General features: G+C 40.1%; 2 protein-coding genes across 3 annotated transcripts in view; both read left to right on the forward strand.

The window, feature by feature from the left end:
* rabep1 (rabaptin, RAB GTPase binding effector protein 1) overlaps positions 1–18,751 on the forward strand; it is a 47,899-nt gene extending 29,148 nt beyond the window's left edge. Inside the window, exons 12-18 of the mRNA XM_061962757.2 lie at positions 387–485; positions 781–921; positions 3,982–4,171; positions 4,598–4,653; positions 8,062–8,160; positions 18,233–18,349; positions 18,420–18,751. Of these exons, the coding sequence (XP_061818741.1) occupies positions 387–485; positions 781–921; positions 3,982–4,171; positions 4,598–4,653; positions 8,062–8,160; positions 18,233–18,349; positions 18,420–18,521 (804 nt within the window). The 3' untranslated portion in view covers positions 18,522–18,751. The remainder of the gene's footprint in view (positions 1–386; positions 486–780; positions 922–3,981; positions 4,172–4,597; positions 4,654–8,061; positions 8,161–18,232; positions 18,350–18,419) is intronic.
* Positions 18,752–25,695: 6,944 nt separating this feature from the next.
* The window catches only part of mpzl1l (myelin protein zero-like 1 like), a 35,139-nt gene continuing 34,520 nt past the window's right edge, over positions 25,696–26,314 (forward strand). For both annotated transcript variants that reach the window (XM_061962753.2, XM_061962754.2), the window contains exon 1: positions 25,696–25,871. In XM_061962753.2, coding sequence (XP_061818737.1) covers positions 25,799–25,871 — 73 coding nt within the window. In that variant the 5' untranslated portion in view covers positions 25,696–25,798. The remainder of the gene's footprint in view (positions 25,872–26,314) is intronic.

Here is a 26,314-nt window from a genome sequence, read left to right on the forward strand (position 1 = left end):
CATGCTGGTCTGTTGTCTTTTTGGGACTCATATTGAGCTATCAAAATTGACAAAACTTGCGAAAAACACACCGAAAAGGCACACACGCTGAAGCGCTGAGAAGTGACTAGTAGTGTACTGCACAGCAAGTGACAAGGAGGGCTCCACCTCCCCAAATATGCTGCGCCCTGCGTTTTTGCCTGCAGGCGGCACACATAATGAATGGATAAAGTTTTCATACATGGTTCACGCACGGAGGCATATTTGGCTCGATCTAAAAGTTCCTATATCGAAATGTTTGCACATAGAGAGGTTCATAAATCGAGGTTCCACTGTAAATCATGAAGCAATCAAAGTAGAGATTGGCAGTAAAGGAAAGGCAGTTCATTTGTTTGGCTGTGTGACAGGTGGCCGCCCTCATGCAAAGAGTCCAGGAGTCGGAGACGCTGCTCGGCACGCTACAAGAGGCCTTCAGTGACGCTAAGAGGAACACACAGGAACAGATGGTAAGCAACACATTCCCATATTTCTATACAGTAGATTTACTGTCAACATGTGGATATTGTTCACGTGTGATTCATGTCTCCTCTCAAATAAACCGCAACACCCAAGTACCCGGGAGCACTCAGGCATGCTTGACTGTAGGAAACAAGCCACAAATATCTCGCAACACACTTGTGTCCAGCGATGTAGACAACAATGGCTGTGTTGATAGTAAATTTATACTGCTATTGCCTTTCTAGTAGTTCAGCATCCTACCGAGAGGCATTTCTCATGTTTCACTCGCCGTGTTTATTTTAGGCTGTGCTGGTGCAGTCGAGAGAGCAAGTGGCAGACGAGCTGAGCCGACTACAGCGGGACAACGAGAGCCTGCAGGGAAAACACCGTCTCCACACAGAGCTGCAGCAACAAGAAAGCTTCACCATGCCCAGCACTGTGCAAGTATGCGTTTTTGCATTACATCTTTTGCTATAAACCTAGCGTAGCTCTACACAGGATGACACTTTTTTTTTTAACATTTTCACACACACACACACACACACAAGCACACGCGCACACACGTGCTCCTCCCACACTTCCTGCAGTATCACATGGTAGTTGGTGCACCTTGGATACGCCAGTGACTTTTTCAACCCGTTGGCGGTTGAACAAGCTGCACTTTTTAAACATTTCACAGCCGCACTGGTGCACTATCGAGCGCCTACGAGCGCATCGCGAGATGCCTTTTAGTGCCTCTGTCTTTCCTCAGTGGGCGTCCGCATCGGAGAAGTTGCGTAAGAGCATGATGTCACATATTGAACCCAAATGGACTGCAGCAGTAAACCAAGATCATTCTACTGACAGTAAACCAAAATCGCCTATTTGAGTAATCATTTTAAATACATATCAAATATTTTCAAATGTGTGGATTCGTATAGCAAGATGCCGTAATTAATTATGTATTAATTATACAGTGGGACCTCGTTTACATTGCGACAAATAGGCCTCTGTGTGCGGACCATGTCTCGGTGTATGACCGCTTCATTCATTCATTCACTTTTCATGCTGCTTGAAACCACCGGGGACTGCCATTTTGATGACATCACTTCCTGTCCACGCGGGCACGGCCATTTTGAAGAGGCATGGCCGCGTATGTCGCATCCTGTTTACATCCTGTAGACAAAGAGCTTTGATGGTGAGCGGCACTTCTGACAAGGTTATTTCAACAATTGTCGTACCTTGAGCAGGTCGGAGCTGTGTGAGCCTGTCTTAGAGATCACTTTGAGAGAGTTTGGACACACTTAAAACGTTTCTGATCACACTGTCTTGCTGTATAGCTTTGGGTTGCTAGACAACCACTGAGCCAGCGTTATAGCTAGTTAGCCTCAGTCTTGCAGCCCTTCAGTTCAAGGATTTTATCAACGAAGGGGGCTTTGATCCGCAGCAAGTCTTTAATTGTGATGAGACCGAAAAAGATGCCACAGCAGACCTTTTGTTACAGTGAAGGAAAGGCACTACCGGGACACAAGCCGATGAAGGATCGCTTCACACTGCTCGTTTGTGCTAACACTACTGATCATGGAAATGTATAAGAAACAAACAAACAAAAAAAAAAAAGCCACTGCTTGTTTGTCACCCCAAAACTTACGGAGTGTTCAAAAAATATATTGACATTTAAGCTTGCTTTAATATTGTTTGAATAAAAAAGAGATTGTTGAGCCATCACTCTCATGTTATGTTGGCTGTTAGATACACACACATATATATATATATATATATATATATATATATATATATATATATATATATATATATATATATATATATATATATATATATATTACACTCTGTTTCTCTATATGAACTTTTCGGTTGGCGAACCATTTTGAAGAACCAAATCAAACTGAGGTTGTTTTGTATTACGCCATGTTACGTATGCTAAGCTGTGCTGTGTTATGCTATGCTATGCTACAGTGCTTATGTAATGGAGGTCAGCCAGTGCACCTGTGCCAAGTGTACGTTGGTAAACCTCACTCCCTAAAACCTTAAGAGCTTGCGCAAACATCGATTGGACAGTTTAGGCTTTTAGCCCGGTGCCTATCTCTAGGTTTTAGCCCCAAGCGGAACGGAAGCATGGGACTAACTAAGAGGGTTTTCCAGGGCCCACATTTTCAGGTAGCTAAGGACCAAGGGCGGACTTCTGTTTGCTATGCTATGCTAAACTATGCTATGCTATGCTACAGTGCTTATTCAAAAAAAACAATTTAATTCTTCTTTTGCTGTTCTTCTTATTTTGTATTTAGTGTCAAAGCAAGCAAATTAAACCACCATCAATATACAGTATTTATACTGGCCCCAATCCCTGGTTGGCGTACCGGAAGGGCTCGTAACTGGCTTGTTCAAATGTTAAATGCAATACAAATAAAACTATTATTATTATAATTATTGTACCAGGCCGCAAATAAATTTGTTTGAAATCACCAGTACATCCATTTTATTTTTTGTATTCCGGGTATCTTATTTCAAAAGAATCACAAGGGTCACAGTAGGTTAGCAAAATAAGTTGCAGGGAAACAAGGACAAGAGTCCCATTGATTCTGCATTGAGGTGACTTTATTTTGCTGTGTACTAATTGGTGAAATACAGGTAAACGTTAATAGTTTTTCCCCCTTTTATTCATATGACATTACTCTGTCATCTGCACTGATATTATATGAACAGTAGAGGTGTCCCGATACAACTTTTTCACTTCTGATTCCGACATTGCAGCCTTCGGTATTGGCTGATACCGATATTAGTTGGAAACAATGTCAGCATGAATCATAGTACATTCGATTATTATTTTGGTGTGATGAATGTTACAAAAGGTTTTGTTTAAGATAAATTAGTCAAACAGAACAATGGTAGGTATGGAAAAACACTAACCTGTTTATTATTAACCATCTGCAATGGACTTAAGCTGTCTTTGAATTGAAGTAGAATGCAAATGAGTTTTTTGGCAACACCTATTGGATTAAGTTAAGACCATGATGCAGTAAATTGAATAATGCGGACACTTTTGTTGCTGGTTACTCTGATAAGCTTCTGCTTTGGAGACTTTGTATGTGTAAGTAGCATGCAACTACAATGATTTGATACTTGTTTATACTGACAAAGGTCGGAAACTACAACATTGTTTGATTAAGACACTTATTACGTATGTCTAGCTCGGGTGCTATTGTGCGCTTAACTGTTGTGTAGCTGCTAGCTTTTAGTAGCCTGTAGTTTACTTTTTGTAAATGACTTGACTAAAATAGAAGAAAAGACAAACCTTGTGTGCTTATTGGAGGACATTTAGATGTTAACTAGTTGTCCTACTTTGCACAAATCAACACGGTGCAGGACTGCTTGTATCGGTGCTTACGTCAGAGATTTTAGATGCAAGCCAATATAATCCGATACTTGTTTTTTTGCTGATAACAGACCGATATCAATATTGGATAGGGACACCCTTAATAAACATACATTGTGGTTTGTCCTCAGGACCTCCAGTCCAAGGTGTTGCAGCTGCGGGAGGACACGGTGGGGCTGCGGACATCCGCCGACCACATGGAGGAGAAGCTGAAGGCGGAAATTCTCTTCCTTAAGGAGCAGATCCAGGCAGAGCAGTGCCTCAAGGAGAACCTGGAGGATACGCTACAGCTGGAGATCGAGAGCTGTAAGGAGGAGATCGGTGAGTGATCAGTGATGAAACTCTGGGGGGGTGTAACAGGAAATGACGTCAGAGGAGAACATTCTGCATCAACTTGGGGTAGATTCCACCGGGAATATTTGTTGTGACGTCCTCCAGATGTGTTCACGCTCTTGTCTGTTTCTGTTGTTTGTTGTTTCTCCTTTGTTGTCATTCAGACATCTTGGAAGGTATGGCAACATGTGCTTCCCACCTGCTTGTGTGTGTGTACAGTGTTAGGTGTGCTCTAATACACACTAACGCTCACATCGATGCAAAACGTGCTTAACTGAACACCTCATCTGCACTTTGGTCTACCAAACGACTAATTCGAGCTTGTGCAGCTTTGTCACATTCTCAAACCAATGTGCTGAAGCCATGAGCCGTGTTTTTGATCCTATCACATCACAATGTATCTTTTTCCCACAGCGTCGTTCTCCAGTTTGAAGACGCAGTTGGAGCAGACAAAGGCAGAGAAGGAGCAGGTATGTCAAATGTGATATGTTATACTGTATGTTTATGATATATGTTATATTTTATATGGAGCTAAACCGTTTAGCATTTTATATGTAAATAATAAAACCTTAAAGTCACATCTTATAATATATATATATATATATATATATATACATATAACCCTTTAAGGCATTTGTGATTAAAGGCTATATAAATAAACTTTGATTGATTGATGTATATGTGTGTGTATATATATATACACCGTATTTTCCGCACTATTAGCCGCACCTAAAAACCACAAATTTACTCAAAAGCTGACAGTGCGGCTTATAACCCGGTGCGCTTTATATATGGATTAATATTAAGATTCATTTTCATAAAGTTTAGGTCTCGCAACTACGGTAAACAGCCGCCATCTTTTTTCCCCGTAGAAGAGGAAGCGCTTCTTCTACGGTAAGCAACCGCCAAGGTAAGCACCCGCCCCCATAGAAGAGGAAGCGCTTCTTCTTCTACTGTAAGCAACCACCCGCCCCCGTAGAAGAAGAAGAAGCGCGCGGGTATTACGTTTCATTTCCTTTGTGTGTTTACATCTGTAAAGACCACAAAATGGCTCCTACTAAGCGACAGGTTTCCGGTTCATGAAAAGACGCAATCTCTCCATCCGCACACGGACTACTATTTCACAGCAACTGCCTAAAGACTTTCAAGAAAAGCTGGCTACTTTCCGTGCATATTGTAAAAACAAGATAGCTGAAAAAAAGATCCGGCCAGAGAACATTATCAACATGGACGAGGTTCCACTGACTTTTGATATTCCTGTGAACCGCACTGTGGATACAACGGGAGCACGTACGGTGAATATTCGCACCACAGGGAATGAGAAGTCATCCTTCACTGTGGTTCTAGCTTGCCATGCTAATGGCCAGAAACTTCCACCCATGGTGATATTCAAAAGGAAGACCTTGCCAAAAGAGACCTTTCCAGCCGGCGTCATCATAAAAGCTAACTCGAAGGGATGGATGGATGAAGAAAAGATGAGCGAGTGGTTAAGGGAAGTTTACGCGAAGAGGCCGGGTGGCTTTTTTCACGCAGCTCCGTCCATGTTGATATACGACTCCATGCGCGCCCACATCACGCTGGTTTTTAATATATTATTAAAGTTTGACTGACCTATCTGACTGTTTTTTTGACATTCCTTTAGCGCAGTTAGATGCGGCTTATAACACGGGGCGGCTTATAGGTGGACAAAGTTTTGAAATATGCCGTTCATTGAAGGCGCGGCTTATAACCCAGGGCGGCTTATGGTGCGGAAAATACGGTGTATATATATACACAGTATATATACACACATTTATGTGTGTGTGTCTATATATATATATATATATATATATATATATAATAATATATATATATATATATATATATATATATATATATATATACACACACATATCTATGTGTATATATACAGTATAATATATACATATGTGTATCTAACGATCCAAAAATATTATTAATTTAAAATAGGGACAGCACATATGAATGAACATATATATAATAATTTCTGCCTGTAGTCCCCAGACGACAATAACATTTACACAAAACAGAGAAAAGTCAGGATCACTACCACAGACTCAGTAAACTTTTACTAATTACACAAAAAAGCTATTCCTGTCAAACATTGTTCACAAATCTGTCTCAATCCGTGTTAGTGAGCATTTCGTCTTTGCCATCCCACCTCACAGGTGTGGCATATCAAGTTGCTGATTAAACAGCACGATTATTGCACAGGTGTGCCTTAGGCTGCCCACAATAAAAGGCCACTCTGAAATGTCCAGTTTCATCACACAGCACAATGTCACAGATGTTGCAAGTTTTGAGGGAGCGTGCAGTTGGCATGCTGACTGCAGGAATGTCCACCAGAGCTGTTGCCCGTGAATTGAATGTTCATTTCTCTACCATAAGATGTCTCCAAAGGTGTTTCAGAGAATGTGGCAGTACATCCAACCGGCCTCACAACCGCAGACCACAAGTTACCACACCAGCCCAGGACCTCCACATCCAGCAGGTGCACTTCCCTGATCATCTGAGACCAGCCACCCGGACAGCTGCTGCAACAATTGGTTTGCATAACCAAAGAATTTCTGCAGCAACTGTGAGAAACCGTTTTTGGGAAGCTCATCTGCATGCTTATTGTCTTCATCGGGGTCTCGACCTGACTGCAGTTTGTCGTTGTAACCGACTTGAGTAGGCAAATGCTCACACTCAGACAGTGGAGTCCCTCTTCACGGATTAATCCCAGTTTTTACTGTTCAGGGCAGATAGCAGACCGCGCGGGTGGCGTTGTGTGGGAGAGCGGTTTGCTGATGTCAATATTGTGAATTGAGTGGCCCATGGTGGGGCAGGCGTATGTTATGGACAACAAACGCAAGTGCATTTTATTGATGGCATTTTGAATGCACAGAGATACCGTGACGAGATCCTGAGGCCCATTGTTGTGCCATTCATCCAAGACCATCACCTCAAGTTGCAGCATGACAATGCACGGCCCCATGTTGCAAGGATCTGTACACAATTCTTGGAAGCTGAAAACATCCCAGTTCTTGCATGGCCAGCATACTCACCGGACATGTCACCCATTGAGCATGTTTGGGATGCTGCGGATTGGCGTATACGACAGCGTGTTCCAGTTCCTGCCAATATCCAGCAACTTGGCACAGCCGTTGAAGAGGAATGGACCAACATTCCACAGGCCACAATCAACAACCTGATCCACTCTCTGCCAAGGATATGTGTTGCACTGTTTGAGGCAAATGGTGGTCACACCAGATACTGACTGCACCCCCAATAAAGCAAAACTGCACATTTCAGAGTGGCCTTTTATCGTGGGGAGCCTAAGACACACCTGTGCAATAATCATGCTATTTAATCAGCATATTGATATACCACACCTGTGAGGTGGGATGGATTATCTTGGCGAATAAGAAATGCTCACTAACACAGATTTGTGTGCAATATTTGAGAAAAATTAGTTGTTTGTGTATATAGTAAAAGTTTTACATCTTTGAGTTCAACTTGTGCAGTTCAACTCATGTTGTGTTTATATTTTTGTTCAATACATGTACATATGTAGATATTTGTACATGTATATATACTATATGTATGTATATAAATGTAATATTATATATATATTTTGTGGTTTCTTTATATTTTTAAATATAATTTATTTGTGGATAGTTATCAAATCAATTTACTTTTGTTAAAGTACTTTTTTTTTTTTTTAAATACCTTTCCTTTTAATAAATACCATGTGTTCTCTGCAGTAAATAAATGCACCCAGCCACTATTTGAGTTGCAAACCATTTTTTTTTTCCTTCCGTTTTTGAATAAATGTATTTCTTGGTGTACCTCGCAAACCGTGTTTTATTTGTGTGTAGTTGCGGAGCAGGTTAGCGGAAAAGACAGAGACACTGGAGAACATCCAGGCCTTGAGGATGAGTCTTGAGCAGCATCTTAAAGAGCTCAGTGCAGTCAAGGTCAGTTTCCGTCTTATACAGTAGGAGCTGATATGCGCAAAAGGCTAACTATATTTTGGCGGCAGACAATGGACCTATTGTCTATCCGGTGCAGAGCAATTGCTATTAAATACAAACAACATACATTTTGGATTAAAGATCTATGTTCTGTTATCTTTCATACATAAATCCATTTATTGAAATGTCATCGTAGCATATCATGCATTATTGGGACATCACAGTGCCGCTAGATGTTGGCAAACTTGGCTCGAAATCCCAATTGTCTATTAATATTGTTATCGTCAAAGCATACCATGCACTGTCGTGGCTGATCTACAAACACCGTTTCCATATAAGTTGGGAAATTGTGTTAGATGTAAATATAAACGGAATACAATAATTAGCAAATCCTTTTCAACCCATATTCAGTTGAATATGGTACAAAGACAACATATTTGATGTTCAAACTGATAAACTTTTTTTTTGTTACAAATAATCATTAACTTTAGAATTTGATGCCAGCAACACGTGACAAAGAAGTTGGGAAAGGTGGCAATAAATACTGATAAAGTTGAGGAATGCTCATCAAACACTTATTTGGAACATCCCACAGGTGAACAGGCTAATTGGGAACAGGTGGGTGCCATGATTGGGTATAAAAGTAGATTCCATGAAATGCTCAGTCATTCACCAACAACAATGGGGCGAGGGTCACCACTTTGTCAACAAATGTGTGAGCAAATTGTTGAACAGTTTAAGAAAAACCTTTCTCAACCAGCTATTGCAAGGAATTTAGGGATTTCACCATCTACGGTCCGTAATAGCATCAAAGGGTTCAGAGAATCTGGAGAAATCACGGCACGTAAGCAGCTAAGCCCGTGACCTTCGATCCCTCAGGCTGTACTGCATCAACAAGCGACATCAGTGTGTAAAGGATATCACCACATGGGCTCAGGAACACTTCAGAAACCCACTGTGAGTAACTGCAGTTGGTCGCTACATCTGTAAGTGCAAGTTAAAACTCTCTTATGCAAGGCGAAAACCGTTTATCAACAACACCCACAAAAGCCGTCTGCTTCGCTGGGCCTGAGCTCATCTAAGATGGACTGATGCAAAGTGGAAAAGTGTTCTGTGGTCTGACGAGTCCACATTTCAAATTGTTTTTGGAAACTGTGGACGTCGTGTCCTCCGGACCAAAGAGGAAAAGAACCATCCGGATTGTTAAAGGCGCAAAGTTGAAAAGCCCGCATCTGTGATGGTATGGGGGTGTATTAGTGCCCAAGACATGGGTAACTTACACATCTGTGAAGGGACCATTAATGCTGAAAGGTACATACAGGTTTTGGAGCAACATATTTTGCCATCCAAGCAACGTTACCATGGTTATTTCAGCAAGACAATGCCAAGCCACGTGTTACATCAACGTGGCTTCATAGTAAAAGAGTGCGGGTACTAGACTGGCCTGCCTGTAGTCCAGACCTGTCTCCCACTAAAAATGTGTGGCGCATTATGAAGCCTAAAATACCACAATGGAGACCCCCGGACTGTTGAACAACTTAAGCTGTACATCAAGCAAGAATGGGAAATAATTCCACCTGAGAAGCTTAAAAAAGGTGTCTCCTCAGTTCCCAAACGTTTACAGAGTGTTGTTAAAAGGAAAGGCCATGTAACACAGTGGTGAACATGCCCTTTCCCAACTACTTTGGCACGTGTTGCAGCCATGAAATTCTAAGTTAATTATTATTTGCAAAAAAAAAAATAAAGTTTGAGTTTGAACATCAAATATCTTGTCTTTGTAGTGCATTCAATTGAATATGGGTTGAAAAGGATTTGCAAATCATTGTATTCCGTTTATATTTACATCTAACACAATTTCCCAACTCATATGGAAATGGGGTTTGTAGCACCAAACTGCAAAGGAGTAGAACAAGTTTATTTTGCACATTGTTGCACATTTTGGAGATCATGTACCATTAGATGCTGAAAATGTATGTTATTTGTTATAAATTTGAAGGCATCGCAGCATATCCTGCACTGTTGTGACTGTTCAAGCGCTGCACTACAGAGGAGAGGAAAATGTTTATTTTGCACACTGTTGCAAAGTTTAGAGATGTTGTAACACACTCCTGGATTTTGGCAAAGTTTGGCAAAAAATTACCAAAAGTGCATTATTTTTTATAATTATCATCAAACCGTGAAGGACAACAACACATATCAGGCACAAATACTGCAAACCGCCATAAGAAGAAAACTCTTATTTTGAAGTTTGTCGCACATTTTGGCGTTGGCATCATTCTGCCTCTAGATCAGGGGTGTCAAAGTCAAGGACCGCGGCCCAGATCCGACACGCGAATGAATTATTTATGGCCATAAGAAGAAAACTCTTATTTTGAAATTTGTCGCACATTTTGGCGTTGGCATCATTCTGCCTCTAGATCAGGGGTGTCAAAGTCAAGGACCGCGGGCCAGATCCGGCTACACTGATATTTGATTAGTATTAGGACCGGCTCGCAGGCCACAGCCGCCTGCTGCTGTTTTGCACGCACCAATAGTCCATCAGTGTTGGCGCTAGGAATTTCCAAAATGGGGTGCCAGGGGCCCCATCAAGTCATAAAAATGGGGCCCCACTTTTTTGTAACCGTTGTGAAAACAAATGATACATTTATGCATTATGCTGTTGTATCTCACATTCTATATTGTGTTTTGGAAAAAAGTTGTCATAAATGTTACTTGATTCATTAAAATAATACAAAAAATACAAAAAAAACAAATTTTTATGCATATGTAAATATTTTTCTTCTTTCCTTCATGGATCTAAACTTTACCGCTGCCGGTATTTTTTTCTATATTTTTATTGGAATATTTTCAGAATGTGTTTGTTCTATTTTTGGCCAAAGTAAAACAAAGAAAACAATGTGAAGTTGTCTTTTTTTTTTGTTTTATTGCCATGATTTTAATAGTCCGGCCCTTCATGCGGCCCCTGAGCTTAAATGAGTTTGACACCCGTGCTCTAGATGTTGGGCTCAAAAATGTAGGATTTTTAAAGTTAAGTTAAAGTTCAAGTCCCAACGATAGTCACACACACACGAGGTGTGGTGAAATGTGTCCTCTGCATTTGACCCATCCCCATGTTCACCCCCTTGAAAGGTGAGGTGAGCAGTGAGCAGCAGCGTGCGCCGCGCTCGGTAATTATTTGGTGATTTAACACCTAATTCCAACCCTTTATGCTGAGTGCCAAGCAGGGAGGTAATGGGTCCCATTTTTATAGTCTTTGGTATGACTCGGCCGGAGTTTGAACTCACGACCTACCGATCTCAGGGCGGACACTCTAACCACAAGCCCACTGAGCTGGTCATTTTGTTCGAGAAATGTTATAGGCGTCGCCACATATTACTCACTCACTGTCTTGAGTGTTTTAGCACCATACTCAAAAGGAGAAGGAAAAAAAGCTTATTTTGCAGATTGTATCACACATTTTGGAGATCTCAAAAATCCCTCTAGATATTTTGGCAAATTTTGTCTAAAAAACGTCTATTTGATCAAATTTAGGACATCACGGTATATCCTGCACTGCCGTGACTGCTCTAGTGCCACAATTCAGAGGGGAGGAGAAAGTTTAATTTGCACATTTTTGAAATTTTAAAGATCATTTGATACCGCATTCAAACATTTACTCGATATCACCAAAATCCATTATTTATTTTGACTTAGTGAACTATTGAACATATGAACATACAGTATATCATACACAGTCTAAACTGACTGCAAACAGCAAACAAAAACAAAAATTTGCAAATTAAGTATTTTGGAGCTCATGTGATGTCAATATTGTTGTGCCTTTAGAATTTTTGCAAAATATTAAAGGCATCACCGCTTATCATGCACCGTCATGAGTGTTCCAACACCATACTGCAAAAGAGAAGAAGAAAAGCTTATTTTGGCGATTTTACAGCACATTTTAGACATCGTATGACATCAGAGTGCCTCTAGATTTTGGCTAGAAATCCCGAAACGCCTATTTTTGTTTGAAAACATTGAAGGAAATGTTGGAGATCATGTGACACTGCATTCATGGTCCCTCTTAAAAATGGACTAAATGCCAGCAAAATGCATTATTTTTTACTATTAGCGAACTACTGAACACATATCATACACAGTCTTTACTGTACTTACTGCAAAGATTGTTGCGTCTTTTTTGAGCCCATTTGACTTCACCATCATCGTGCGTTTAGATTTTGGGCTCAAAAATACTGAATTTTTGCGAAATATTTAAGGCATCATGCATCGTCATGCACCATACTGAAAAAGAGAAGAAGAAAAGCTTATTTTGCCGATTTTATAGCACATTTTGGACAGTGTATGACAGAGTGCCTCTAGATTTTGGCAAGTTTTGGCTAGAAATCCCGAAACGCCTATTTTTGTAGAAAAATGTTGGAGATCATGTGACAATGCATTCATGGTCCCTCTTAAAAATGGACTCAATGCCAGCAAAATGCATTATTTTTTACTATTAACGAACTACTGAACACATATGATACACAGTCTTTACTGTACTTACTACAAAGCTCATTTTGCAGATTGTTGCCTATTTTGGAGCCCATTTGACTTCACTATCATCGTGCTTTTAGATTTTGGGCTCAAAAGTATAGAATTTCTGCGAAATACTAAACGCATCGCCGCATATTATGCACCGTCGTGAGGGTTCCAGCACCATACTGCAAAAGAGAAGAATAAAAGCTTATTTTATAGCACCTTTTGGACATCGTATGACATCAGAGTGCCTCTAGATCAGGGGTCCCCAAACTTTTTGACTCGGGGGCCGCATTGGGTTAAAAAAATTTGGCTGGGGGCCAGGCTGTATATATATATATATATATATGTATGTATATGTATATATGTATGTATATGTATATATATATATATATATATATATATATATATATATATATATATATATATATATATATATGTATATATATATATATATATATATATATATGTGTGTGTGTATATATATATATATATATATATATATATATATATATATATATATATATATATATATATATATGTATATATATATGTATGTGTGGGAAAAAAATCACAAGACTATTTCATCTCTACAGGCCTGTTTCATGAGGGGGGGTACCCTCAATCGTCAGGAGATTTTAATGGGAGCATTCGCATACCATGGTTTATATAGGACACAGAGTGGGTGGGTACAGGCTGGCCTAGGGGCGTGGTGATTGGCTCATGTGTTACCTAGGAGGTGTTTCCGTCTATGGCGGCATGTTGTTACAATTTCGCTGCGCTTGTTGAGGGATGACAGGTCTGGACGGTAAATAATAAACAGTTTCTCTTTCAAGCATAGGTTGCATCTTTTATTACCACTATTGTAAGGTGTGCTGGATGCAAGAATTTGCCATGTTATTGAATATTCAACATTATTGTCTTTGAGGTCCCAAATGTGTTTGCTGAGTTCTGTGGTATTTCGCAGGTTTTTGTTCCTGAAAGAAGCCTTGTGATTGTTCCATCTGGTTTTGAATTCTCCCTCGGTTAATCCTACATATGTGTCGGATGTGTTAATGTCCTTGCGTATTACCTTAGATTGGTAGACAACTGATGTTTGTAAGCACCCCCCGTTGAGAGGGCAATCAGGTTTCTTTCGACAATTACATCCTTTGTTGGGGACCTCAAAGACAATAATGTTGAATATTCAATAACATGGCAAATTCTTGCATCCAGCACACCTTACAATAGTGGTAATAAAAGATGCAACCTATGCTTGAAAGAGAAACTGTTTATTATTTACCGTCCAGACCTGTCATCCCTCAACAAGCGCAGCGAAATTGTAACAACATGCCGCCATAGACGGAAACACCTCCTAGGTAACACATGAACCAATCACCACGCCCCTAGGCCAGCCTGTACCCACCCACTCTGTGCCCTATACAAACCATGGTATGCGAATGCTCCCATTAAAATCTCCTGACGATTGAGGGTACCCCCCCTCATGAAACAGGCCTGTAGAGATGAAATAGTCTTGTGATTTTTTTCCCACACATACATATATTGCGCTCTACTACGGTATCGAGCACTATTTTTTGGATAACCTTATTAAGACATATATATATATATATATATATATATATATATATATATATATATATATATATGTGTGTGTATATGTATGTATATATATATATATATATATATATATATATATATATATATATATATATATATATATATATATATACATTGTCTTTATAATCCATTTTGTCATTTAACATCAATTAACATTGATGTTCATCAACATTTAACATTGTCACGTTATCGATGGGAAAATTCATTTTTAGACATGATTTGCCCGAGCGGCTAGGAGACACCAAGAGTAACGAGCGGTAGAAAATGGATTAGAAAGGAAAGATTTAAAAAAAAAAAACAACAATAATAATGTTTTTACTTGGGACTTCCTGTGGGTCGGATTTTGGATGCTGGGAGGCCGGATCCGGCCCGCGGGCCGTAGTTTGGGGACCCCTGCTCTAGATCATACTTGCCAACCCTCCCGATGTTTCCGGGAGACGCCCGAATTTCAGTGCCTCTCCCGAAAATCTCCCGGGACAACCATTCTCCCGAATTTCTCCCGATTTTCCAGCCGGACTTAAGGCACGCCCCCTCCAGGTCCGTGCGGACCTGAGTGAGGACAGCCTGTCGTCACGTCTGCTTGGCCAACAAAAAAGTAACCACAGAACACTATACGGTTTACGTTGTATTGCGCACCCTGACGGCAAGTGTGGGAGTCGGTTCTGAAGTATGAAGTAAAGAGACGTAACTTCGTCACCTCGCCTGGTTATTGACTCCAACCCAGAATATTACACTGCCCATACCTATGCTCCTTCAAAGGCTGTGCTACTGGCTGCAAAGCATTGCACTTTCAAATACAACAATGAATAGAGGAGTGTTATGTGTGCAATTGCAAATGAGCCGTCTGCCCCCGGACAGAGCGACTCCAAAACCAACAAAGGCTGCAACTGCCGCAAGAAACCTGATTGCCCTCTCAACGGGGGGTGCTTACAAACATCAGTCGTTTACCAATCAAAGGTAACACGCAAGGACATTAACACATCCGACACATATGTAGGATTAACCGAGGGAGAGTTTAAAACCAGATGGAACAATCACAAGGCTTCTTTCAGGAACCAAAACCTGCGGAATACTACAGAACTCAGCAAACACATTTGGGACCTCAAAGACAATAATGTTGAATATTCAATAACATGGCAAATTCTTGCATCCAGCACACCTTACAATAGTGGTAATAAAAGATGCAACCTATGCTTGAAAGAGAAACTGTTTATTATATACCGTCCAGACCTGTCATCCCTCAACAAGCGCAGCGAAATTGTATCAGCATGCCGTCACAGACGGAAACACCTCCTAGTAACACATGAGCCAATCACCACGCCCCTACGCCAGCCTGTACCTACCCACTCTGTGCCCTATATAAACCATGGTATGTGAATGCTTCTATTAAAATCTCCTGATGATTGAGGGAACCCCTCATGAAACAGGCCTGTAGAGATGAAGTAGTCTTGTGATTTTTTTCCCACACATACATACAGGTAAAAGCCAGTAAATTAGAATATTTAGAAAAACTTGATTTATTTCAGTAATTGCATTCAAAAGGTGTAACTTGTACATTATATTTATTCATTGCACACAGACTGATGCATTCAAATGTTTATTTCATTTAATTTTGATGATTTGAAGTGGCAACAAATGAAAATCCAAAATTCCGTGTGTCACAAAATTAGAATATTACTTAAGGTTAATACAAAAAAGGGATTTTTAGAAATGTTGGCCAACTGAAAAGTATGAAAAGGAAAAATATGAGCATGTACAATACTCAATACTTGGTTGGAGCTCCTTTTGCCTCAATTACTGCGTTAATGCGGCGTGGCATGGAGTCGATGAGTTTCTGGCACTGCTCAGGTGTTATGAGAGCCCAGGTTGCTCTGATAGTGGCCTTCAACTCTTCTGCGTTTTTGGGTCTGGCATTCTGCATCTTCCTTTTCACAATACCCCACAGATTTTCTATGGGGCTAAGGTCAGGGGAGTTGGCGGGCCAATTTAGAACAGAAATACCATGGTCCGTAAACCAGGCACGGGTAGATTTTGCGCTGTGTGCAGGCGCCAAGTCCTGTTGGAACTTGAAATCTCCATCTCCATAGAGCAGGTCAGCAGCAGGAAGCATGAAGTGCTCTAAAACTTGCTGGTAGACGGCTGCGTTGACCCTGGATCTCAGGAAACAGAGTGGACCGACACCAGCAGATGACATGGCACCCCAAACCATCACTGATGGTGGAAACTTTACACTAGACTTCAGGCAACATGGATCCTGTGCCTCTCCTGTCTTCCTCCAGACTCTGGGACCTCGATTTCCAAAGGAAATGCAAAATTTGCATGGTTGGGTGATGGTTTGGGGTGCCATGTCATCTGCTGGTGTTGGTCCACTCTGTTTCCTGAGATCCAGGGTCAACGCAGCCGTCTACCAGCAAGTTTTAGAGCACTTCATGCTTCCTGCTGCTGACCTGCTCTATTGAGATGGAGATTTCAAGTTCCAACAGGACTTGGCGCCTGCACACAGCGCAAAATCTACCCGTGCCTGGTTTACGGACCATGGTATTTCTGTTCTAAATTGGCCCGCCAACTCCCCTGACCTTAGCCCCATAGAAAATCTGTGGGGTATTGTGAAAAGGAAGATGCAGAATGCCAGACCCAAAAACGCAGAAGAGTTGAAGGCCACTATCAGAGCAACCTGGGCTCTCATAACACCTGAGCCGTGCCAGAAACTCATCGACTCCATGCCACGCCGCATTAACGCAGTAATTGAGGCAAAAGGAGCTCCAACCAAGTATTGAGTATTGTACATGCTCATATTTTTCATTTTCATACTTTTCAGTTGGCCAACATTTCTAAAAATCCCTTTTTTGTATTAGCCTTAAGTAATATTCTAATTTTGTGACACACGGAATTTTGGATTTTCATTTGTTGCCACTTCAAATCATCAAAATTAAATGAAATAAACATTTGAATGCATCAGTCTGTGTGCAATGAATAAATATAATGTACAAGTTACACCTTTTGAATGCAATTACTGAAATAAATCAAGTTTTTCAAAATATTCTAATTTACTGGCTTTTACCTGTATATTGCGCTCTACCACGGTATCGAGCACTATTTTTTGGATAATCTTATTAAGACATATATATATATATATATATATATATATATATATATATATATATATATATATATATATAGATAGCTAGAATTCACTGAAAGTCAAGTATTTATTTTATTCACATATATATATATATATATATATATATATATATATATATATATATATATATATATATATATATATATATATATATATAGATAGCTAGAATTAACTGAAAGTCAAGTATTTATTTTATTCATATATATATATATATATATATATATATATATATATATATATATATATATATATATATATATATAAGAAATACTTAAATTTCAGTGAATTCTAGCTATAAATATATTCCTCCCCCTTAACCCCCCCGCCCCCAAATCTCACGAATTTGGAGGTCTCAAGGTTGGCAAGTATGCTATAGATTTTGGCAAATTTTGGCTAGAAATCCCGAAACACCTATTTTTGTATAAAAACATTGAAGGAAATGTTGGAGATCATGTGACACTGCATTCAGGGTCCCTCTTAAAAATGGACTCGGTGTCAGCAAAATACATTATTTTTTACTATTAGCGAACTACTGAACACATATCATACACAGTCTTTACTGTACTTACTGCAAAGCTCATTTTGCAGATTGTTGCGTATTTTGGAGCCCATTTGACTTCACCATCATTGTGCTTTTAGAATTTTGGGCTCAAAAATCCCGAAACGCCTGTTATTGTTTGAAAACATCGAACTGTTCCAGCACCACACTGCAAAGGAGATGAAATTACTTATTTTGCCCCTACAGTTTTTTTGCCTTAACTACCCAACTAGCTAGTTCACAGTGCGCGTTTGTGTGGCCTGTAGGGCGCGCTAGAGAGTCAGGTGTTGGAAGAGAAGGACAAAGCCCAGCGCTTGCAAACGGAGCTGGATGTCAGCGAGCAGGTCCAGAAGGACTTTGTGAAGCTTTCTCAGACCCTTCAGGTAAGGAGTCATGTTTTTAACACACACAAACGCCGCCGCCGTGCATTTAAACGCTTGTCCACGCTCCCAGGTCAAGCTGGAGCGAATACGGCAGGCCGACTCGTTGGATGGAATCCGATTAATCCTCAACGACACCAACTTGACTGATATCAACCAGCTTCCGGAGACATGATAGCAGATCCGTGCACATGGACTGCCTTCAGAATCACATTCCCGCCCCTCGCCACCTCTTTCTCCATCCCAACTAACATTATTGATCTGACACTTCCAAGCCCCGCCTCCTCCATCCTCCATAACCAGTGACGGCACGAGGAGCCCACGGCCTTTTTTTTTTTTTTTTTTTTTTGTACATTCAATCACAATGGAGACTATGAAGAACACTAATAAAACATGTAAAGACTACATGTGTGTGTATGAAAGTCTCCCTGTGGATGTTCCTACTGTAGATAGAACTATTAACTAACTTTTATTTGTCCAATGAGCTCAACCAAAAAAAAAAAAAAGTTTGTCGTCATCTAAAAGTATCTCTTTTCTGTCAGATTGGTTCATCATTGTTCAACTCACCTTTTTCTGGCTATTTGTATGTGACATTTTCCCACCTGTACACAACCTTATAACACAAGGCGAAGGAAATACTTTGGCAATGTCAAAAACCTGCACATAACTCACCGTGATGAATGCAAAAAGTTGTGCGAGCTGCTGTGTTGTGCTTTTCTGAAGCTCCTTTTTTCTTTTTAAATATGCAAAAATACAGTGAAGAAACACACATTTGCCATTTGTGGTTTTATTCCTTTACTTTGACTTGTTCATTTGTTTTGGAATTTTTTTTGCAATAAGATTACATGTTAAACCTAAAATTAATTTATAATAACTGGAATAATATTGAGTATTGTTAAAAAATACCTAATTCATAGTTTCAAATACTAACTTGGTCAATAAAATATCGACTGAAGTGTGCAACTGTGCTTTTTCATTTTCTACTAACAAAACCCTGCAATAACATCAACTATTGTGGAGAAGACATTTTTAATCATTAAATAGAAAATTGATTTGCCCAAAAAATGTTTTATGGTCATCATTAATTTAACCTCATACTATTGTGGTTAAATTTAATTTGTTTTTTTTGGTAATATTGTAATTTTTAAGACACTTAAAACAACAGATTTTCCCAATGTTCTCTGCATTGAACATGACACCACTACTTCTAATATTACTTTTTCATATGAAAAAAAAAATACAAATTAATGTACAAACCCCGTTTCCATATGAGTTGGGAAATTGTGTTAGATGTAAATATAAACGGAATACAGTGATTTGCAAGTCCTTTTCAACCCATATTCAGTTGAATATGCTACAAAGACAACATATTTGATGTACAAACTGATAAACATTTTTTTTTTTTGCAAATAATCATTAACTTTAGAATTTGATGCCAGCAACACGTGACAAAGAAGTTGGGAAAGGTGGCAATAAATACTGATAAAGTTGAGGAATGCTCATCAAACACTTATTTGGAACATCCCACAGGTGTGCAGGCTAATTGGGAACAGGTGGGTGCCATGATTGGTTATAAAAACAGCTTCCCAAAAAATGCTTAGTCTTTCACAAGAAAGGATGGGGCGAGGTACACCCCTTTGGCCACAACTGCGTGAGCAAATAGTCAAACAGTTTAAGAACAACGTTTCTCAAAGTGCAATTGCAAGAAATTTAGGGATTTCAACATCTACGGTCCATAATATCATCAAAAGGTTCAGAGAATCTGGAGAAATCACTCCACGTGAGCGGCATGGCCGGAAACCAACATTGAATGACCGTGACCTTTGATCCCTCAGACGGCACTGTATCAAAAACCGACATCAATCTCTAAAGGATATCACCACATTGGCTCAGGAACACTTCAGAAAACCACTGTCACTAAATACAGTTGGTCGCTACATCTGTAAGTGCAAGTTAAAGCTCTACTATGCAAAGAGAAAGCCATTTATCAACAACATCCAGAAACGCCGCCGGCTTTTCTGGGCCCGAGATCATCTAAGATGGACTCATGCGACGTGGAAAAGTGTTCTGTGGTCTGACGAGTCCACATTTCAAATTGTTTTTGTCATCCGGACCAAAGGGGAAGCGAACCATCCAGACTGTTATCGACGCAAAGTTGAAAAGCCAGCATCTGTGATGGTATGGGGGTGCATTAGTGCCCAAGGCATGGGTAACTTACACATCTGTGAAGGCACCATTAATGCTGAAAGGTACATACAGGTTTTAGAACAACATATGCTGCCATCTAAGCGGTGTCTTTTTCATGGACGCCCCTGCTTATTTCAGCAAGACAATGCCAAGCCACATTCAGCACGTGTTACAACAGCGTGGCTTCGTAAAAAAATAGTGCGGCTACTTTCCTGCCCCGCCTGCAGTCTAGACCTGTCTCATAAAAGAAAATGTGTAGAGCATTATGAAGCGTAAAATACGACAGTGGAGACCCAAGACTGTTGAACGACTGAAGCTCTACATAAAACAAGAATGGGAAATAATTCCACTTTTTTTTTTTTTTAATAAAGAAATACAATCATGTGTGCTTACGGACTGTATCCCTGCAGACTGTATTGATATACCTTGATATATACAGGTAAAAGCCAGTAAATTAGAATATTTTGAAAAACTTGATTTATTTCAGTAATTGCATTCAAAAGGTGTAACTTGTACATTATATTTATTCATTGCACACAGACTGATGCATTCAAATGTTTATTTCATTTAATTTTTTTTTTAATTTTAATTTTGATGATTTGAAGTGGCAAATTCCGTGTGTCACAAAATTAGAATATTACTTAAGGCTAATACAAAAAAGGGATTTTTAGAAATGTTGGCCAACTGAAAAGTATGAAAATGAAAAATATGAGCATGTACAATACTCAATACTTGGTTGGAGCTCCTTTTGCCTCAATTACTGCGTTAATGCGGCGTGGCATGGAGTCGATGAGTTTCTGGCACTGCTCAGGTGTTATGAGAGCCCAGGTTGCTCTGATAGTGGCCTTCAACTCTTCTGCGTTTTTGGGTCTGGCATTCTGCATCTTCCTTTTCACAATACCCCACAGATTTTCTATGGGGCTAAGGTCAGGGGAGTTGGCGGGCCAATTTAGAACAGAAATACCATGGTCCGTAAACCAGGCACGGGTAGATTTTGCGCTGTGTGCAGGCGCCAAGTCCTGTTGGAACTTGAAATCTCCATCTCCATAGAGCAGGTCAGCAGCAGGAAGCATGAAGTGCTCTAAAACTTGCTGGTAGACGGCTGCGTTGACCCTGGATCTCAGGAAACAGAGTGGACCTACACCAGCAGATGACATGGCACCCCAAACCATCACTGATGGTGGAAACTTTACACTAGACTTCAGGCAACGTGGATCCTGTGCCTCTCCTGTCTTCCTCCAGACTCTGGGACCTCGATTTCCAAAGGAAATGCAAAATTTGCATGGTTGGGTGATAGTTTGGGGTGCCATGTCATCTGCTGGTGTCGGTCCACTCTGTTTCCTGAGATCCAGGGTCAACGCAGCCGTCTACCAGCAAGTTTTAGAGCACTTCATGCTTCCTGCTGCTGACCTGCTCTATGGAGATGGAGATTTCAAGTTCCAACAGGACTTGGCGCCTGCACACAGCGCAAAATCTACCCGTGCCTGCTTTACGTACCATGGTATTTCTGTTCTAAATTGGCCCGCCAACTCCCCTGACCTTAGCCCCATAGAAAATCTGTGGGGTATTGTGAAAAGGAAGATGCAGAATGCCAGACCCAAAAACGCAGAAGAGTTGAAGGCCACTATCAGAGCAACCTGGGCTCTCATAACACCTGAGCAGTGCCAGAAACTCATCGACTCCATGCCACGCCGCATTAACGCAGTAATTGAGGCAAAAGGAGCTCCAACCAAGTATTGAGTATTGTACATGCTCATATTTTTCATTTTCATACTTTTCAGTTGGCCAACATTTCTAAAAATCCCTTTTTTGTATTAGCCTTAAGTAATATTCTAATTTTGTGACACACGGAATTTTGGATTTTCATTTGTTGCCACTTCAAATCATCAAAATTAAATGAAATAAACATTTGAATGCATCAGTCTGTGTGCAATGAATAAATATAATGTACAAGTTACACCTTTTGAATGCAATTACTGAAATAAATCAAGTTTTTCAAAATATTCTAATTTACTGGCTTTTACCTGTAGTGTATATATTGTGTTTTTATGTTGATTTAATAAAATAAAAAAAAATAAAAAAACTTTTTTTTTTTTTTTTTTCCCTTGTGCGGCCCGGTACCAATCGGTCCCGGGCCGCAGACCAGTGGTTGGGGACCACTGGTCTAGCCTACTGGTAATAAAGGCATGTACACGTTTTTCTAAGTCTTGAGGTGACATGAGCCCTCTAAGTCTAATTGTTACATTTTTGAGGTGATAGTAGGAAGCGTTCAAGGAAGACATGAAATACCAAAAACCTCCAAATAAGTCATGGTGTGACGTGACAGGTCGTGACAGTACACCTACTTTGAGACAAGAGCTATACTGATGGATCTGAGCCGAGGATGTCTTTGTGGCTTGTGCAGCCCTTTGAGACACTCGTGATTTAGGGCTATATAAGTAAACATTGATCATACTTGCCAACACTCCCGAATTTTCTGGGAGACTCCCGAAATTCAGCGCCTCTCCCGAAAACCTCCCGGGACAAATATTCTCCCGAAAATCTCCCGATTTTCAGCCGGAGCTGGAAGCCACGCCCCCTCCAGCTCCATGCGGACCTGAGTGAGGACAGCCTTTTTTCATGACGGGAGGACAACAGGGTGACAAGAACTAAATCATCCAGACTAGAGATCAATTGTGTTATTATGTTTATCTTACCTAAAAATAAATATATTTATTAATAAAAAATAAAAATAAAAATAAATACATGTTTACTATATTTTGCTAAAAACATCAAAATTAATTGTATTTTTATTTGTATTTTTTCCTGACTCCTTATTACATCCAGCCATAGAATTATACATTAAAATAAACATATTGGAAATAATTTATTCTAAATTATCATAATAATTCATTTAAAATGACCATATTTAAATATTAAAATAATTGCTTGTTTATCAACAACTTTAGCATTTTATTCATTACATTTTGAAGCTCTCAGAAGCCAAGTTATGTTATATTCCTTAATATTTATTTATGCAAGTTTGAAGTATCAATTATCTAAACACAGTTTTGTTTGCATATTTTCAGGATGTAGATATCTATATCTATATCTATCTATATATATATATATATATATATATATATGTCTTAATAAGGTTATCCAAAAAATAGTGCTCGATACCGTAGTAGAGCGCAATATATGTATGTGTGGGGAAAAAATCACAAGACTATTTCATCTCTACAGGCCTGTTTCATGAGGGGGGGTACCCTCAATCGTCAGGAGATTTTAATGGGAGCATTCGCATACCATGGTTTATATAGGGCACAGAGTGGGTGGGTACAGGCTGGCCTAGGGGCGTGGTGATTGGTTCATGTGTTACCTAGGAGGTGTTTCCGTCTATGGCGGCATGTTGTTACAATTTCGCTGCGCTTGTTGAGGGATGACAGGTCTGGACGGTAGATAATAAACAGTTTCTCTTTCAAGCATAGGTTGCATCTTTTATTACCACTATTGTAAGGTGTGCTGGATGCAAGAATTTGCCATGTTATTGAATATTCAACATTATTGTCTTTGAGGTCCCAAATGTGTTTGCTGAGTTCTGTGGTATTTCGCAGGTTTTTGTTCCTGAAAGAAGCCTTGTGGTTGTTCCATCTGGTTTTGAATTCACCCTCGGTTAATCCTACATATGTGTCGGATGTGTTAATGTCCTTGCGTATTACCTTAGATTGGTAGACAACTGATGTTTGTAAGCATCCCCCGTTGAGAGGGCAATCAGGTTTCTTTCGACAGTTACATGCTTTGTTGGTTTTGGAGTCGTTCTGACTGGGGGTCGACGGCTCATTTGCAATTGTTTTGTTGTGGTTTGAGATGATTTGTCGTATATTGTTCATGCAGCTGTAGCTCAATTTGATGTTGTTCTTGTTGAATACTTTTCTTAGGATGTTGTCTTTGGGAAAGTGTTTGTCAATCAGGTTGAGGAATTTGTGTCCAATGTTCGTTGAGACGTTTTTGCTGTATGGGGGGTTGTACCAGATGATGCCGTTTCGTTTTCTGTTCTTTTTTGGCTGGTTTCCTGGCGTGGGTTCATAGGTGAGGGTGAAATTGTATCCGCTTTCATCAAGGGCTTTTTGGTACGGGGGGGTTGCTTGGTCAAATTCAGCTTTGCTAGATGACAGCATCGATAGCCTTTTATTGATTCCGGTAGGTATTCTTTTCGTGGTGTCGAAAGAAACCTGATTGCCCTCTCAACGGGGGATGCTTACAAACATCAGTTGTCTACCAATCTAAGGTAATACGCAAGGACATTAACACATCCGACACATATGTAGGATTAACCGAGGGTGAATTCAAAACCAGATGGAACAACCACAAGGCTTCTTTCAGGAACAAAAACCTGCGAAATACCACAGAACTCAGCAAACACATTTGGGACCTCAAAGACAATAATGTTGAATATTCAATAACATGGCAAATTCTTGCATCCAGCACACCTTACAATAGTGGTAATAAAAGATGCAACCTATGCTTGAAAGAGAAACTGTTTATTATCTACCGTCCAGACCTGTCATCCCTCAACAAGCGCAGCGAAATTGTAACAACATGCCGCCATAGACGGAAACACCTCCTAGGTAACACATGAACCAATCACCACGCCCCTAGGCCAGCCTGTACCCACCCACTCTGTGCCCTATATAAACCATGGTATGCGAATGCTCCCATTAAAATCTCCTGACGATTGAGGGTACCCCCCCTCATGAAACAGGCCTGTAGAGATGAAATAGTCTTGTGATTTTTTCCCCACACATACATATATATATATATATATGTATGAAATACTTGACTTGGTGAATTCTAGCTGTCAATATACTCCTCCCCTCTTAACCACGCCCCCAACCACGCCCCCAACCCCCACCTCCCGAAATCGGAGGTCTCAAGGTTGCCAAGTATGACATTGATTGATTGATTGGTTCGTTATGGTTTAAATTCATACCCAACAATTGCGAGAACGACTTTTTATTGTCAATGTCTACTGAGTTTCATTTTTTTTTATGTTTTCTTCTGGTGGTGTGCCTCAGGATTTTTCCAATGAAAAAAAGAAAAGGTTGAAAAACTCTAAATACAGCGCAACAGATTGCTGCAATGCACCCTAGTGGCCGACAGGGGGCGGCAAAGTACACACCTCGTGTTTGGACCTCCCTCCCGCGAAGAAGACAATGCTCCGGACGACAAGGCTGGGGGAAAAAAAAAAGCCAAGAAGAAACTAGTCTCATTTCCAACAACACAATGGAGCTAAAATGGACAAATACTCTCCCCAGGAGCCTTATATTGACCGGATTTGTGTTTTGTGTCCTGTCAGGTGAGGACATTTAAGGGCTGTTAACACGGTGTATAATGTTGCATTTGTATGGTTGTGATTTTTTTCCTTTTAGGTGTGGATATTAGGACATATCACCTTCCCTGCTAACAACACCTCCACAATATATTATGTATTATTATTATTATTTTTTTTTTTATATAAACCAATATCAACACGACGCTGGAACTAGTCTTCGAAAAAGGGAGGACGCTGTTTGAAGATAGTACTTAACGTCCACCAAAACACAAACAAGCTTTGATGGACGCTAGCGAGCTGCCGCCCTGAGCCGTTCAAGCGTCGCACGAAAATTGGCATTTGTCGTTCCCCCAAAAAGCCCCGCAATGGATGAGTCGGACACACGCCGAACGGTACGCTACCGTTTTATCGAGCACGCCCAGTAAACATACTCGAACATTCGGCGACAAGAGGTGGACGAAAAATGA

Source organism: Nerophis lumbriciformis, linkage group LG09 (genome assembly GCF_033978685.3).
Source record: "Nerophis lumbriciformis linkage group LG09, RoL_Nlum_v2.1, whole genome shotgun sequence".
In the NCBI taxonomy this organism is placed as follows: domain Eukaryota; kingdom Metazoa; phylum Chordata; class Actinopteri; order Syngnathiformes; family Syngnathidae; genus Nerophis; species Nerophis lumbriciformis.